The sequence below is a fragment of the Triplophysa dalaica genome, chromosome 20 (genome assembly GCF_015846415.1).
Source record: "Triplophysa dalaica isolate WHDGS20190420 chromosome 20, ASM1584641v1, whole genome shotgun sequence".
NCBI lineage: Eukaryota > Metazoa > Chordata > Actinopteri > Cypriniformes > Nemacheilidae > Triplophysa > Triplophysa dalaica.
The window spans coordinates 10,022,228-10,035,604 of NC_079561.1; the positions used below are offsets into that span (position 1 = coordinate 10,022,228).

The following is a 13,377-nucleotide window of genomic DNA, read 5'->3' on the forward strand; positions in this document are numbered from 1 at the left end:
CTTAAAGGATAGTTAATTCAAAAATGATAAAATCTGTCATTTTTTACTCAACCCTCAATTTGTTTCAAACCTGTATACATCTCTTTGTTCCATTGAACACAAAGAAAGATATTTGGAAGAATGTTAGCAATTTTCAGTTCTGGGACATCATCCACTAACATAGTAGTAAATAAAATGTAACACTTAATGAGATATTTTGAAGAATTTAGGAAAACAAAGAGTTCTCTGCCACCTTTGACTACCATTTAATTATTCCTTCTATGGTAGTCAATGATGTCCTGGAACTCAAAATTACTAACATTCTTCCAAATGTCTTTCTTTGTGTTCATCGGAACAAAATATTTCATACAGATATGAAATTACATGTGCGTGAATAAATGATGACATTTTTGGATGACCTATCCCTTTAACTTAGCCGCTGTTTATGCCACTGGCCCCTGGTGTGAAACACGTTACTCTTGTTAGATGACATAATTTGGAATCTCATACGCTGCTATGTGGGCGAGTTTGTGCGACAGTAAGTTTCGAGATCCTATAATTGAGGTACTAGTCTGAAATCAGATAGCAGCGTGGCTTCATCTTCAGCTGTTCTGCAGGTACGTCAGTTCATGTTTTTCTGATTTGCATGCTCATATTTTGTCTGCAATGCTTCTTTTAATTTGAGCAAAGGGTCTGAAACTGCTATTAGATCACAGGGCTCCGAACATCTCTCATAACTTTCATGAATTTGGTACTTCATGTAAGGTTTAACATTTAAGTTAAAATTTGAGAACTATATTCAGTTCTATGTTATTAATTTGAAGTAGTTGGACCCATGTTCACATTTCAACTACTTTTATAATAATTTAACTAATGTGTTTAAATGGAACAAAAATAAAAAAACATCAGTCTTTACAGTATGTGTATTTACACTGTACTTAGTCTACAAAATGTACATAATGTAAATGCAAACAAACTTTTAAACAAACCACATTAGATCTTTGGTAACACTTTACAGTAAGTGGTACTTGTTTACAGTAGAAATTGATTAGCTAACATTGCCTAATAATGGACAATTTAGTTTTTTATTAGCTATTTATTAATCACTGTTGAGGTTAGTTCATGTCAATACAGTTATTCACGTTTATTCATGGTGCATGAACAAATGTTAATGATTTTAATAATGTATCAGTAAATCCTGAAATTAACCTAAACTAACTGTATTAGAATTGTTCATTGTTAGTTCGTTTGAGCTAACGCATTAACAAATTATTAGCAGCTCCTTGTTAAAGCAACACTGTGCAGTTTTTTACCTTAAATACCTTAAAACATAATTTCATTGGTAGAAGAACTCTTAACGGGACAAATTCTACTGCCACAGCGACCTGAGCAGCTAGGAAACCATACTCTGTAAGTTCTGTGTTCGGGTCAGTACACACAGCCCCACCCATCCCCTGCCTGCGGAAGAGTGCAACCTGCCTTACGGCATATGTCATATATTATACTCGTAGCCTTAGTAGAGTTAGCCAACAGCTAACTATAAGACAAAACGATATAATATTCATGTCTCAAAGCCAACGACATGGCAGAGCAAGCAAAGAAACCAAAGAGGGTTTTGTCAGAGAAAGCGAGAGAAAGAGTGATCGGACACGAGCCCGAACACGAAACAATATCTGATATCTTCCTGCTACCGGATTTTTTTTCAATTCTTATATGTGACTGATTTCTTACTGTCCTATACTTTTTTTATTTTTTGGTCAGTAGGCTGTGCTAAGGTGTTTAGTGGCGCACTAAAGTTACTGTTTCACAATTTATAACCATAAGGGTAGACGAGAGATAATGTAATATTGTCGGGATCTCAATAGCTAATGTAGGATGATCGCGCCTCATCAGAAATTTAGTGCAATTCTTGTAAACGATGACTACCAAACAAAAATGTATTTTTGGGGGGTCAAAAGTTGCTGATTTCTTAGTTCATGTTTTGCGCTTCCCACAGAGAAGCTTATACAACCACAGTATTTACGACACTGATAACAAACAATTGCGCTTATCAAGCAAATGGGGAAACTAAAAGCAAAAGTTCTCTAGTGTTGCTTTAAAGGTTTCCATGACGTCATTTTCCAAAATCAAAGCTCACTTCCTATAACTATAAACAATATACATCTGCTTTTACAAAACACAATGTATCTGCTCCTAAATCCTAATTTATTTACAATGAGGAACATCAGCTTGTGGTTATACAATAGCCTATTACACTGGCAGAACCTCTTTAATGATTAATCTAGAAAATCTAGAGCAGAAGTAAAATGTGGAAATTCAGTGTGTTTTGCCAAATGTTTGACTAACATTCTGGAACAGGTGGTGGTTTTGCACGCACTTCACAACCTTATTTGTCTTTTGTCTCATTTGCTTTCTCTAACAGAAAAGTTTAGTGGAAAGCATAACATAAATCGTTTAATAGTCATAGCAAGAACAAACTCAGGCTTTAAGTGAAGATAAAGTGGTCAAAAACCGTATGACGCCACCTGCTCTCATTCAAAAACTCTTCCTGGCTTGTCTCCGCCCTCGCTATATTTATGCAATGACGTAGATTAAACGGGTGACCAGTAATGATAAACCCCAACATACATATAATAATAGTTAATGAACAAAAATATTACGCATGTACATGTACAAAAACTAAATGTCAACAACAATCAGACAGAACAAAAATGATATTACATATCATACTCAAAATTATTGTCTAAAAACACAAACAGTTGCAGAGTTTAAAGCAGGCGTAACACACGGTGTTTCTGCCAATTTCATATTAATCTTGAGTACCTATAGAGTCATAGTGCATACTTCGTATCTTCGAAGAGTATTAAGTTTGATCACATTTATAAAAGATAGATACAGCTTTACGATTGTTACATATGGCGCGTGCGAGGTGCTGAACCAAAGTGCTCTTTGTCAACAAAACACAGACACCAGTTTCACTCACTGCACTCGGTTCGTGTCCGTCCAGGGTTATATCCACAGTTTATATAACATTCATCACCTAATGCAGTGAACAAACAAACACCTGAACTTCGCGTGTGCGAACTTAAGCGCACTCTCCTGTATGGAACGCCAGGATGGCCAAAAACGTGCGTATTTTAACGCGTGGTTGCGCGTAGAGTACGCGTTGTTTGCGCGTAGAGTACGCGTCGATTTTTCACGCGTAGACTACGCGTACTCTACGCGCAAACAACGCGTACTCTACGCGCAAACAACGCGTTAAAATACGCACGTTTTTGGCCCTCCTGGCGTTCCATACTCCTGCTACAATTGACGTCTGCGCATGCTCCTTCTCCTGCTCTCCTGTTGCCGTGACGCGTGCTTTTATGGGAGAATTGTCCAATAAGGGACTAAGAAAAGTTGTTACGAAACAGTTTTATATGTTCGAAAAAAAACTTTCCGAAACCTGTACGATAGGTGGGGGAGTGTGTTAAGCACAAAAATACTACGTAACACACCCAACTTGTTTTTTGACAAGTTGACCATGTTAAGCATGAGAAGACAGCACGTTCAACATTGTAAAGAAGTCAGAATGCGTGACACATCGCTGGTTACATTAAAAACATCACTAGAGACACTTTTGCTTATGGTTCCGGGGTATACTACTGGGATATACTAATAGCTCAAACTGCTACGTGACAGCTACCGGAGATTTGGAGTCACCCAAAATAAAATGCTTGGATGTGAATGTGTTTAGTAACCAATGAAAATAATGCTTACATTAATGGAAATGGGTGTGTAGGTTTTGGTTAAATCATATTTATATTCATTCTCAGCGAATACGGTTAGGTTTTGTTCATGTTGTTTTTGGAGATTACTCCTTCTGTTTCAGCTAAAAAGCTATATTGGCTCTGGTAAAATGATTTACTTCATTTACTACAGTAATACAAGACAGACTTTTTTTTTTATAAGTGTGGTCAATGAGATAAGATCATCGGCACTTAATGGAACAAGAGAATGAAGTTGCTTATGCCCTTTTAATGTTTATTTATATCATACTTCCTGAAGTAAGTCATTGAAATATGAAATATGACTGAATTAATCCATTGAACACATAAAAAATGGATTGTTATGGAGCAGATGTCAGTGCAATCACTATTTTTTTGAAATTGGTGTCATACAGGGGTGAAGTCTGAGTGTTTGGGGGTTAGAGGAAATAATATAACCAATGTTATTTTGTTACAGCAGTACCAGACAGATAGAATCTCTTTGCTGACACAACCCCCACCATGGCTAGATTTATTTGTTTAGCTGGTAGGTGACTGTTTTGAAAATGTTTTCAAACTAATTTGATATAATTTTGTATGTTTTAACATTTGATATTTCTCTTTTCAGGGTTTTCTTTGGCACTATGTCATTTTGGTCAGTTTTGTTTCGTTATTATGGAAATCAATCATTACTATTATTATAAGATAATATTTTTTAATTAAAACTAAATATCCCTTCATTTAATCTGTTTTATTATTTCAGGATTGGCTTCCGAGCTAATATGTTACTTCACCAACTGGTCTCAGTACAGACCTGATGTTGGCAAGTACCTGCCGTCTAACGTGGATCCCCATTTATGCACCCATTTAATTTATGGGTTTTCCATTATTAATCAGGAAAATCAACTGAGCACCTCTGAATGGAATGATGACACTCTCTACATATCTTTCAATGGGCTGAAGCAAATGTACGTTATCTCATATCAGTCTGATATTTAGCAAAGTCAATATTTGCTGTTTACTGAAGACGTTTATGTGACGATACAAACATTTGAATCGACAGAAACCCCAGTCTGAAAACTCTCTTGGCTGTGGGAGGATGGAACTTTGGTACAGCTCAGTAAGTGTCCTGCTTACAGCAATGCTTTTTAATAAACAGAACTGAATCTTAAAATTGACTGTATCATTAACCCCCTACTTTAGGTTTAGTATCATGGTGTCCACCCCGGCAAACAGACAGACCTTTATTCAGTCTTCCATCAACTTTTTGAGGACTCATGGCTTTGATGGTCTTGACCTGGACTGGGAGTTTCCTGGTTCCCGTGGAAGTCCTCCAGAAGACAAGCAAAGATTCACTCTGCTCTGCAAGGTACTGTAGCATTTCCTCTTCAAAACAAACAGTATCACAACATTCAATGAATACAATTTAGGTTTATTTCTACAGTGTTTACACAATTTTGAAAGTGTTCAGAAAAACATGTAGAACAAACAGCAGAGACATAAAAATATATAAGTAGTTAACAAATAAACCGTATGAAGTTGTCCTGTGGTGTGACAGCAATATTTTAATTATTTATCTGATGAAATACACAGCAATTATTTGTGACTCTGGACAACAAAACCACTCGTATGGGTAAATTTTTCGAAATCAATATTTTTACATCATTTGAAAGCTGAACAATTAAGCTTTCTATTTATGTTTAGGTTGTTGGAATATGATAATATCTGCCGGAGATATAACTGTTTAAATCTCTGGAATCTGAGGGTACAAAAGAATCTCCATATTGAGAAAATTGCCTTTGAAGTTGTAAATAAGAGGCACTGTTACTGGTCATGCACTCACAAAAATAAAGTTTTGATATATTTAGGGCAGGAAATATTCGAAATATCTTCATGGAACATGATCTTTACTTAATATCCTAATGATTTTTGGCATGAATGAAAAATCGATAATTTTGACCCATACAATTTATTTTTGTCTTTAAAATGTATATATTTAAATTTTTAAATTTATTTTATTTAATATTTAAAATGTTCCCGTGCTACTTAAGACTGATATTGTGACCCAGGGACACATTTAAGAATTAGCATGTAAACGTTGTAACAGTAACTTTCAAATTGACTTTGAAATGCAACTATGAACTATACTCACTTTATGTAGAACCTGATGACATTTTTCCTTTTTTTTTTTGAATTATATAAGAATAAAAATAACATAAAAAACAACAGAATGCATTAGAACCCATTATAATTTTACAATTTGTCCACACTGGAAGCGGAGCGACGCGACAAACTCATAAGAACAAGCAGTTAGGGTGTTAGGGTTTGGTAAGTTCTTCTTTAGCCTTGCGGTTTATAATCTTACTTTTAGTGGTTTAAAAAACACATTTCAACTGCACTGCTTTACTATTAAAACTGTGAATATGTGTCCACAACAGGAACTTCTGGAAGCTTATAAGGCAGAAGGTGACGCCACTGGACGTCCCAGACTCCTGCTCAGTGCTGCAGTTTCTGCTGGGAAGAAAATCATTGATGATGGTTATGAAATTGCAGAAATTTCTAAGTATGTTTTAAAACTGCACATTTTCACAAAAATGTAAAGTCTCACAAAACAGTTCATATCTATTTTTCTTCACTTGCAATCCTTAAATGCATATATGCTTTAAAAAGACTATGAATATGCTGATAAAAAATATCCTGCTTTTCCTAACTTTTGCTTATGGTTTCCCCATATGCTTGATAAGTGCAATTCTCTGTTATCAGTGTCGTAAATACTGTGGTTGTATAATATCCTGAACAACTTGCTTGAATATCCACTTGAAAATAAACTAATGCAAGTTTTTGTTGATTGTGGTAATGCAGGTATTTAGACTTCATCAATGTCATGACGTATGACTTTCATGGCTCATGGCAGCGTTTCACTGGACACAACAGTCCTCTGTATAATGGGTCTAAAGACACAGGAGACAACATCTACCTCAATACTGTAAGAATGTACTACAACCTTTATAACCGCTGTCATAATTTAATAACATGAACTGTTAAAAGCATATGACATAATTGTAATAGAAAAAAGAATATGATATACATGGAGTGCCCCCTGCCCTATTTGGAGTGCGTTACCTAATGCAGTTTATGTATTTATATATATATATTTATATATATATATTTATATATAAGTGGTATTGCTAGAAATAATTATAGCACCAAGGGAAATTAACGCCCAATACGAGCATTCAAACAATTAAACAAATTCAATGCGATTACATACATTTAGTCATTTAGCAGATGCTTTTATCCAAAGTACTCGGAATAAGTATCCTCCTATCAAAATGAGTTAACAGTACGGGTCAACAATGTTTGTAAGGTATGCAGCAAATACTACAACACTGAGTGACATCACTGTCAACAATCCCGTATTTTACACCCATGTCCCTTCACCCTCCTGTTTTGCTATTTCTCCCTTGAAACTCATTTTATTTCAGTTATTTCTACTTTGAAACTCCCGCATGTGTGAGTGCAAGGGTTCAGAACTAAAGCATTTGGAGCTCCCGAAGAGTGAACAAAAGACCCATTTAAGCAGACTGCCCACAATAATGTAGGGAACATACATAAACATTTGAGTAGGAACATGATCATAATTCTTAGGTTGTTTCAAAATGGTTTATTGAGTAAAATCAATAAATGCTTGAGTAAAAATCAGGTCTTTGTGGAGAAAACAATATGCGTTCCTCTGTGGCGCAGGGCTGCAGGTAATAGGCCTCCAGGCCTGTTTTATAGATTGCTAAGCGATCAAATTGATCAAAACGTTTTGCATTTTTGTGTTTATCATTTTGATTAAAGTAATTTAAACCATGACAATACAGGATTTCGCCATGACATACTGGAGAGATCAGGGCGCCCCTGTGGAGAAACTGAGGATGGGATTTGCAACATACGGAAAGACGTTCAGTCTGACGTCCGCGGTCAATGATGTTGGAGCTCCAGCTGATGGTTCTGCTTCAGCGGGAACATACACCAGAGAGGCTGGATTCTGGTCCTATTATGAGGTCTCAGATTCAGGCACAGTACACACTCAAAATTTGATAAAGATGATCTCCAATAACTTGAAAACTGAATAATTACTATTCATCAGATCTGCACATTCCTTCAAGGAGCAACAACACAATGGATCGATGATCAGAAAGTTCCATATGCAACCAAAGGAACAGAGTGGGTGGGCTTTGACAACAAGATGAGCTACGAGACAAAGGTAATTTTACTGCTTATGAGTTAAGCCTACATTAACATACATGAAATGTCTGTTTGTTGTCAAAAATATATAGTACATGCTGCATGGTAAGGCAGGATTATGAAAATTGCACAAACTATCGTGATTCAAAGTCCTTAACCTGAAAAAAAACTGTTAAGAAATTATAAAATAAAGTATAAAGTTAAAGATGCATAAATAAATTATGTAATATAAATCTGTTTATGCATCAGGTTCAATACCTAAAGGACAATCAGTTTGGAGGAGCGTTTGTCTGGGCTCTGGATCTCGATGACTTTACGGGACAGTTCTGTGAGCAGGGCAAAAGTCCTCTCATCAGCCACCTGCGTCAGCTTCTTAACATCAGTACTCTCCATCCCATCCCACCATTCTCCTCTCCAGAACCACCTCTTGTTACCCCAAATACAACACATCAGCATGACTCATTTCAAACTAATGTTCTACCCTCTGTCCCTGTAAACGACTTTTGTGCAGGCAGGCCTGATGGGCTGTACGCAAGCCCAGCTGATAAGACGTCCTTCATTCATTGTGCCCATGGCAGCACTTTTGTTAAGCCATGTCCTTCTGGGCTCATCTTTAATATCAACTGCTTGTGCTGTGACTGGCCTTGAAATGTGAATGTGCAGTGACCGCCCCATGTCATATGATGTAGTGTAACACTCCTGCCGAGGAGAAATGTGTGAAATGTTAAGCTGGTGGTGTAGATCCTTCTGGTGACAATAGTGCAATTTTTATCCTTAAATACTTTCTATAATTTGACACACTTTACCTTTATTTTCTAATATTAATGCTATGCAACATTATGCAAGTCTGTCTAAACTTTCTTATTAAAATTAACCTGAGATTGCAAGGTTGTTGTACAGTCTGTTATTTCACACAAAATGGGATTTATGATTTCTTGCTGCTTTTGCTTTATTTGTGATAACATTTTTGGTTTGGTTTGAAAGCTGTGATAGGTCAAGTAAAATCTGAATTACAATATAAGAAATACAAGACTGACTGTGTCATTAATATTCAGTACAATCATTGAGATTAGATCATCTACTATTAACATGAACACATTGACAAGAGAAAGAAGGTGCTCCTTATGACCTTTTAATGTTTATTTATATTGGATTATTTATCATATTATTAATTGAAATGATTATTTAAAAGAAACCATTAAATAAAACTACACTCTTAAAGTAAATAGTAAAACCTATGGTATGCAATGGTTGTTTACACACATGTGATTTTGTGACATCTGGAGTAGATGACAGTGCAGCTGTTATTTTTGAGTGATTTAAATCATGTGTGTTTTAGTCAATTGGGGTCACACTGAGCTGAAGTCTGGGTGTAGAGGAAATAATATACAAATGTTTTTTAGATTTTTACAGCAGTGCAGAAAAAGCTGAATCAACCACCACATGATGGCTGGATACATTTGTCTGGTTGGTGATTGTTTCGGTTTTTTTTCCAGGTGTGGTAATAACGCATAACAACTACTCACATTACTGTAATTAAATAGTTTTTCTGAATACTTGAACTTTTATGTCTCTATTTTTAAGTCTGTATTAGAGGGTTGTCAACTCTGTGGGTTTCCTCCTTTTTATACTGTAGGTTGAAAGTTGACATATTTATAAATTGTAGTTGACCTAAATGTGTATATTGAACTAATATACTGTACCAGACAATAGTTAAAAATTAAATAGTTTATTCAAATAGTTAAAAAAAAAGGGTAACTACATTACCTATAGGATTTTGGTCATCACTTGTAAATCACATACTTTTGTAATGAAAATATATTACGTCAATGATTACTACTATACATCATACTTCTCCGCTGAAATTATTCTTAAAGTCACCAAGAAATCAAATCATGTGTTTTACACAGTGTTGCAGTGATTAATTTTAAAGGATTTATCTGTGCACACCATTATCTTTTTAAACTTATGCATGAATTTACAAGTAGTCCAAAACAGCTAGTTTGATGTTGATGTCTCAAGAAACATTTATTATTCACCATTCCTCAGTTCTCCCTGTTCACTTCACCCTGGCATCTCTCCACCTGTGGTCGTCACCTATCTCGTCATGAATCAACTGGCGGGTCAGGATTTCCCAGACTGGGATCATGCCGCTTCTCCTCTGAGTGCCGTCTGGTTGAGTCCTCTCCCCGTGGACTTCCGTGGTTCCTGTGTTCGAGGCCGGTGTCGCCTGGTGAATTATTGTTGAACTGTACCTAGTAAATGTTTTCTCATTTATACCCGCATCTGAGTCTCCGCATCCTCACACACAGTCATGATAAACAGTCCTTATATTCCTTAAGTTTTGTTCATATGCTTCAAAAAGAATGTCTAGATGCAAATAAGATATTATCCTGTTGTTATAGAACCACATAAATATGCCTCATTACTTATTGAATATCCACTAGAAACTAAACTAATTTTGGTAATGCCGGTATTATGAGGTCTCTCATTGTACATCTGTCTACATCTTTTTCTTTGTCACACCCACTCAAAGAATAAATCTGTTATGATCGACATTTTATATAGTCACGTGGTATATGACTTCATACCACACAGTCTCAACTAGTATTTTTAGCACGTGCTGTGTTTTAGGTTACTCAACATTTAACTTTTAGCGGTTAATAAATAAACTAGAGCTAAAGCCTGAACTTTATCTTGAATGTGTCAACACTATTGGCTGTATTGCAGCTACAGCATGAGCTCTCACCTCCTGCAATGTTTGAGCAGAGTGGATATGCAGATTGACAAAAGCCTTTACAAGGCTAACCATTACACCAGCGTTAAACATAGCAACAGCTGTTGTTGTCCTCACAAAGGCATTCATGTCAGGTTTTTGCTCCATCACTCTACAGATGCAATATGTAAGAGCCATAAATTAGTATGTTACAGATGGTTTCTTAGTGACAACATAAACCGGTACACATTCGCAAACAATAGATTGCCTGTAGATTATTTCCAACAACATGCAAAAGAAAACAAGAAGAACTGTTTCTTTTGCTAAACTTTGCCCTGCAATATTTTGAATTTAGACTGCGGTACCAAGTTCAACCACTAGATGTCAGTGTACCATTCAGTTTCTTTGAATACCACCAAACTATAGGACCCAGTCAACAAGTTATTTCAAAAAATGAAAATACAACAAAATTCAACAAATCGTTTATTTAAAACAACTGTGATACAATAAAATAATAATATTCAAATAAATTAAACAAAATATAAATGGTTGTATTACTTCACTCCTTCTACAACTGCTATCCTATGTGGTATGTTAGAACAGAACATATGTTGTCTGACCAATCTAAATAGGGTAAGACTCAAACCTCTGGTTATTGCAATATTATGTTGTCCTAGGGTCAACCACTTGGCAAAAACAGTGTACATAGGAAACTATGGCATGATTATAAAACTCTACTGTCAGAGGAAGTAGGATTGGTCTATTTATCTTTATGGAGTGGTCATGACCTCTGGTTAGAAATAATCATTACGTTTTTAAAATCTAGGGGGACTAGTTAAAAATATAGCTGCAAGCAGCGATTCCGGGGCCAAGCCTATTTTTGGTAATTTTGGCATGTTTGGACGTTGGATTTTTATTTAGGTACTTTTAAACATTGACAGTTCTAATGGTTAAGCACATGCTACACATTTAATTTGTAGAAAATCTTTAAACCTATAGCCTTTTTCAGGCTGCCACTCATACATTCTGGTTCATTTAGTTTTACAGAGACATGAGCTGGAGGCAGAACTGCAGATATTGAATGTAAGTGACAAAGTATTAAATGTAATTTTATGAAAGTGACACACAGGAATCAAACACAATGTTTAGTTTAGATGCTTGTTGCTTAATACTATGCAGATCAATGTAGTATGCAGATCAATGGACAGCTAGCTGTTGAGGTTTAGAAGTTCAAGCAATGATGTGTGAGCACACCACATTTCTAAAAATAGAAAGGTTAACACAACCTTTAATAAAAGCAATTGAAGTGACAATTCAGACATACCTTTATAAAGCTTCAGAGAAGGGATGAAAGATTAATATTTGTGGGTTTTAGAAAGAATTCTAAAATTACTAATAAAAGACGATTTTTCAGTGTTTATAAATGTAATTGTATCGTAAATATTGAAAGTTTATTGCAGTGCTGAAACATAACAAATGAGATAATGTGTCTGGCACGTGTGGAAATGGCAATCTCTTGGTTATTTGCAGTGACACATGGTTGGCCAACAGATTGCAGTTTATGATCTATTGGTTAAAAACAATTTAAGATCAAAAATTATGTTCAGTCATTTCTGTGCGGGTCGGTCCAAAGATCATATGATTGTATTTTGAACAAAATTTGACAAAATTTGAATGAGGAGTGGTGAAAAAGCAGTTTTTTATTTACTTAAATATGACTGACAGGCACATTCGTGGAAAATGACAATGGAAACATCGTCAGAATCGGCATATCACAGGGAATGAAATGAAATAGAAATAACAAAATTTGGACCCATAGGTGGTGCTGTTCCCAACTTTTGGATATATCCTCAGTTCCAAGATTATCATTTGCTGACTGTTCAAAAACTATACCCAAAAATGTGCATTTTTGGTATCTCACGATCCCTAGGTGGCGCTGTTCCCAACTTTGGCATGTATCCTCAGATCATGGTGTTGATGAAACTTTCTAAGTTTTGTTGCGACTGATCATGTTTGGCCGAGATACAGCCTCTAAACCAATTTGGGGTTAAATGATGAGCTGGGTACTAAAAACATAGATCACTCAGAAATCAATTCTTGTTTCTATAAGCTCTATTCAAAGCTGCACACCTCAGAATCCCTTGGAAACGATTCTTTGTTTGATCTTTTTTTAAGAGACTAGACAGTCCCATAATTAATAGAGACAGTGCAGTTGACTTAGAAGAACAATTCTCTACAGAAGAACTTGAAGAGGCAATTGACACAAAAAGGGAAAATCTTCAGGCCCTGCTGGGTTCCCCAGTGAATTTTTTAAGAAATTCTCTAAACAACTTGCTCCTATTCTGTTAACCGTCTACATGTTAGCTAAATGTTAAATGTTAGCTTAACGTTTAGAAGCTACCTTACCCTCAATTATGTCAGATGATCAAACAGGCTTTATCAAAACTCGACATTCATTCTTCAACATACGACGCTTGCTTAATATTCTCTATGATCCCAACCCACTCGAAGTCCCAGAAATACTAGCATCGCTTGATGCTGAAAAAGCATTTGATAGAGTGGAGTGGGACTCCCTCCTCTTTTCTCTTAAACAATTTGGTTTTGGTTCAAAATTGATTTCTTGGGTGAGGCTACTGGCGGCTGTTCGGGCGAATTGCAACCTTTGGTTCCAGGCAGGGTTGGCCTTTGTCACCACTCTTATTT

At 35.9% G+C, this 13,377-nt stretch overlaps 1 protein-coding gene across 2 annotated transcripts; it reads left to right on the forward strand.

The window, feature by feature from the left end:
- The first annotated feature begins 497 nt into the window (after positions 1–497).
- LOC130408800 (acidic mammalian chitinase-like) lies at positions 498–8,839 on the forward strand. Of its 2 annotated transcripts, none has more exons than XM_056732232.1 (11): positions 498–596; positions 4,204–4,272; positions 4,354–4,380; positions 4,489–4,693; positions 4,789–4,845; positions 4,929–5,094; positions 6,164–6,288; positions 6,588–6,711; positions 7,592–7,774; positions 7,861–7,977; positions 8,208–8,839. In XM_056732232.1, exons 2-11 carry the CDS (start codon positions 4,248–4,250, stop codon positions 8,604–8,606), a joined length of 1,428 nt encoding a protein of 475 aa, XP_056588210.1. In that variant the 5' UTR covers positions 498–596; positions 4,204–4,247; the 3' UTR covers positions 8,607–8,839. The 2 variants fall into 2 exon arrangements, with proteins under 2 accessions (XP_056588210.1, XP_056588211.1); XM_056732233.1 differs by having other exon boundaries at positions 556–596; positions 4,207–4,272.
- Positions 8,840–13,377: the final 4,538 nt, after the last annotated feature.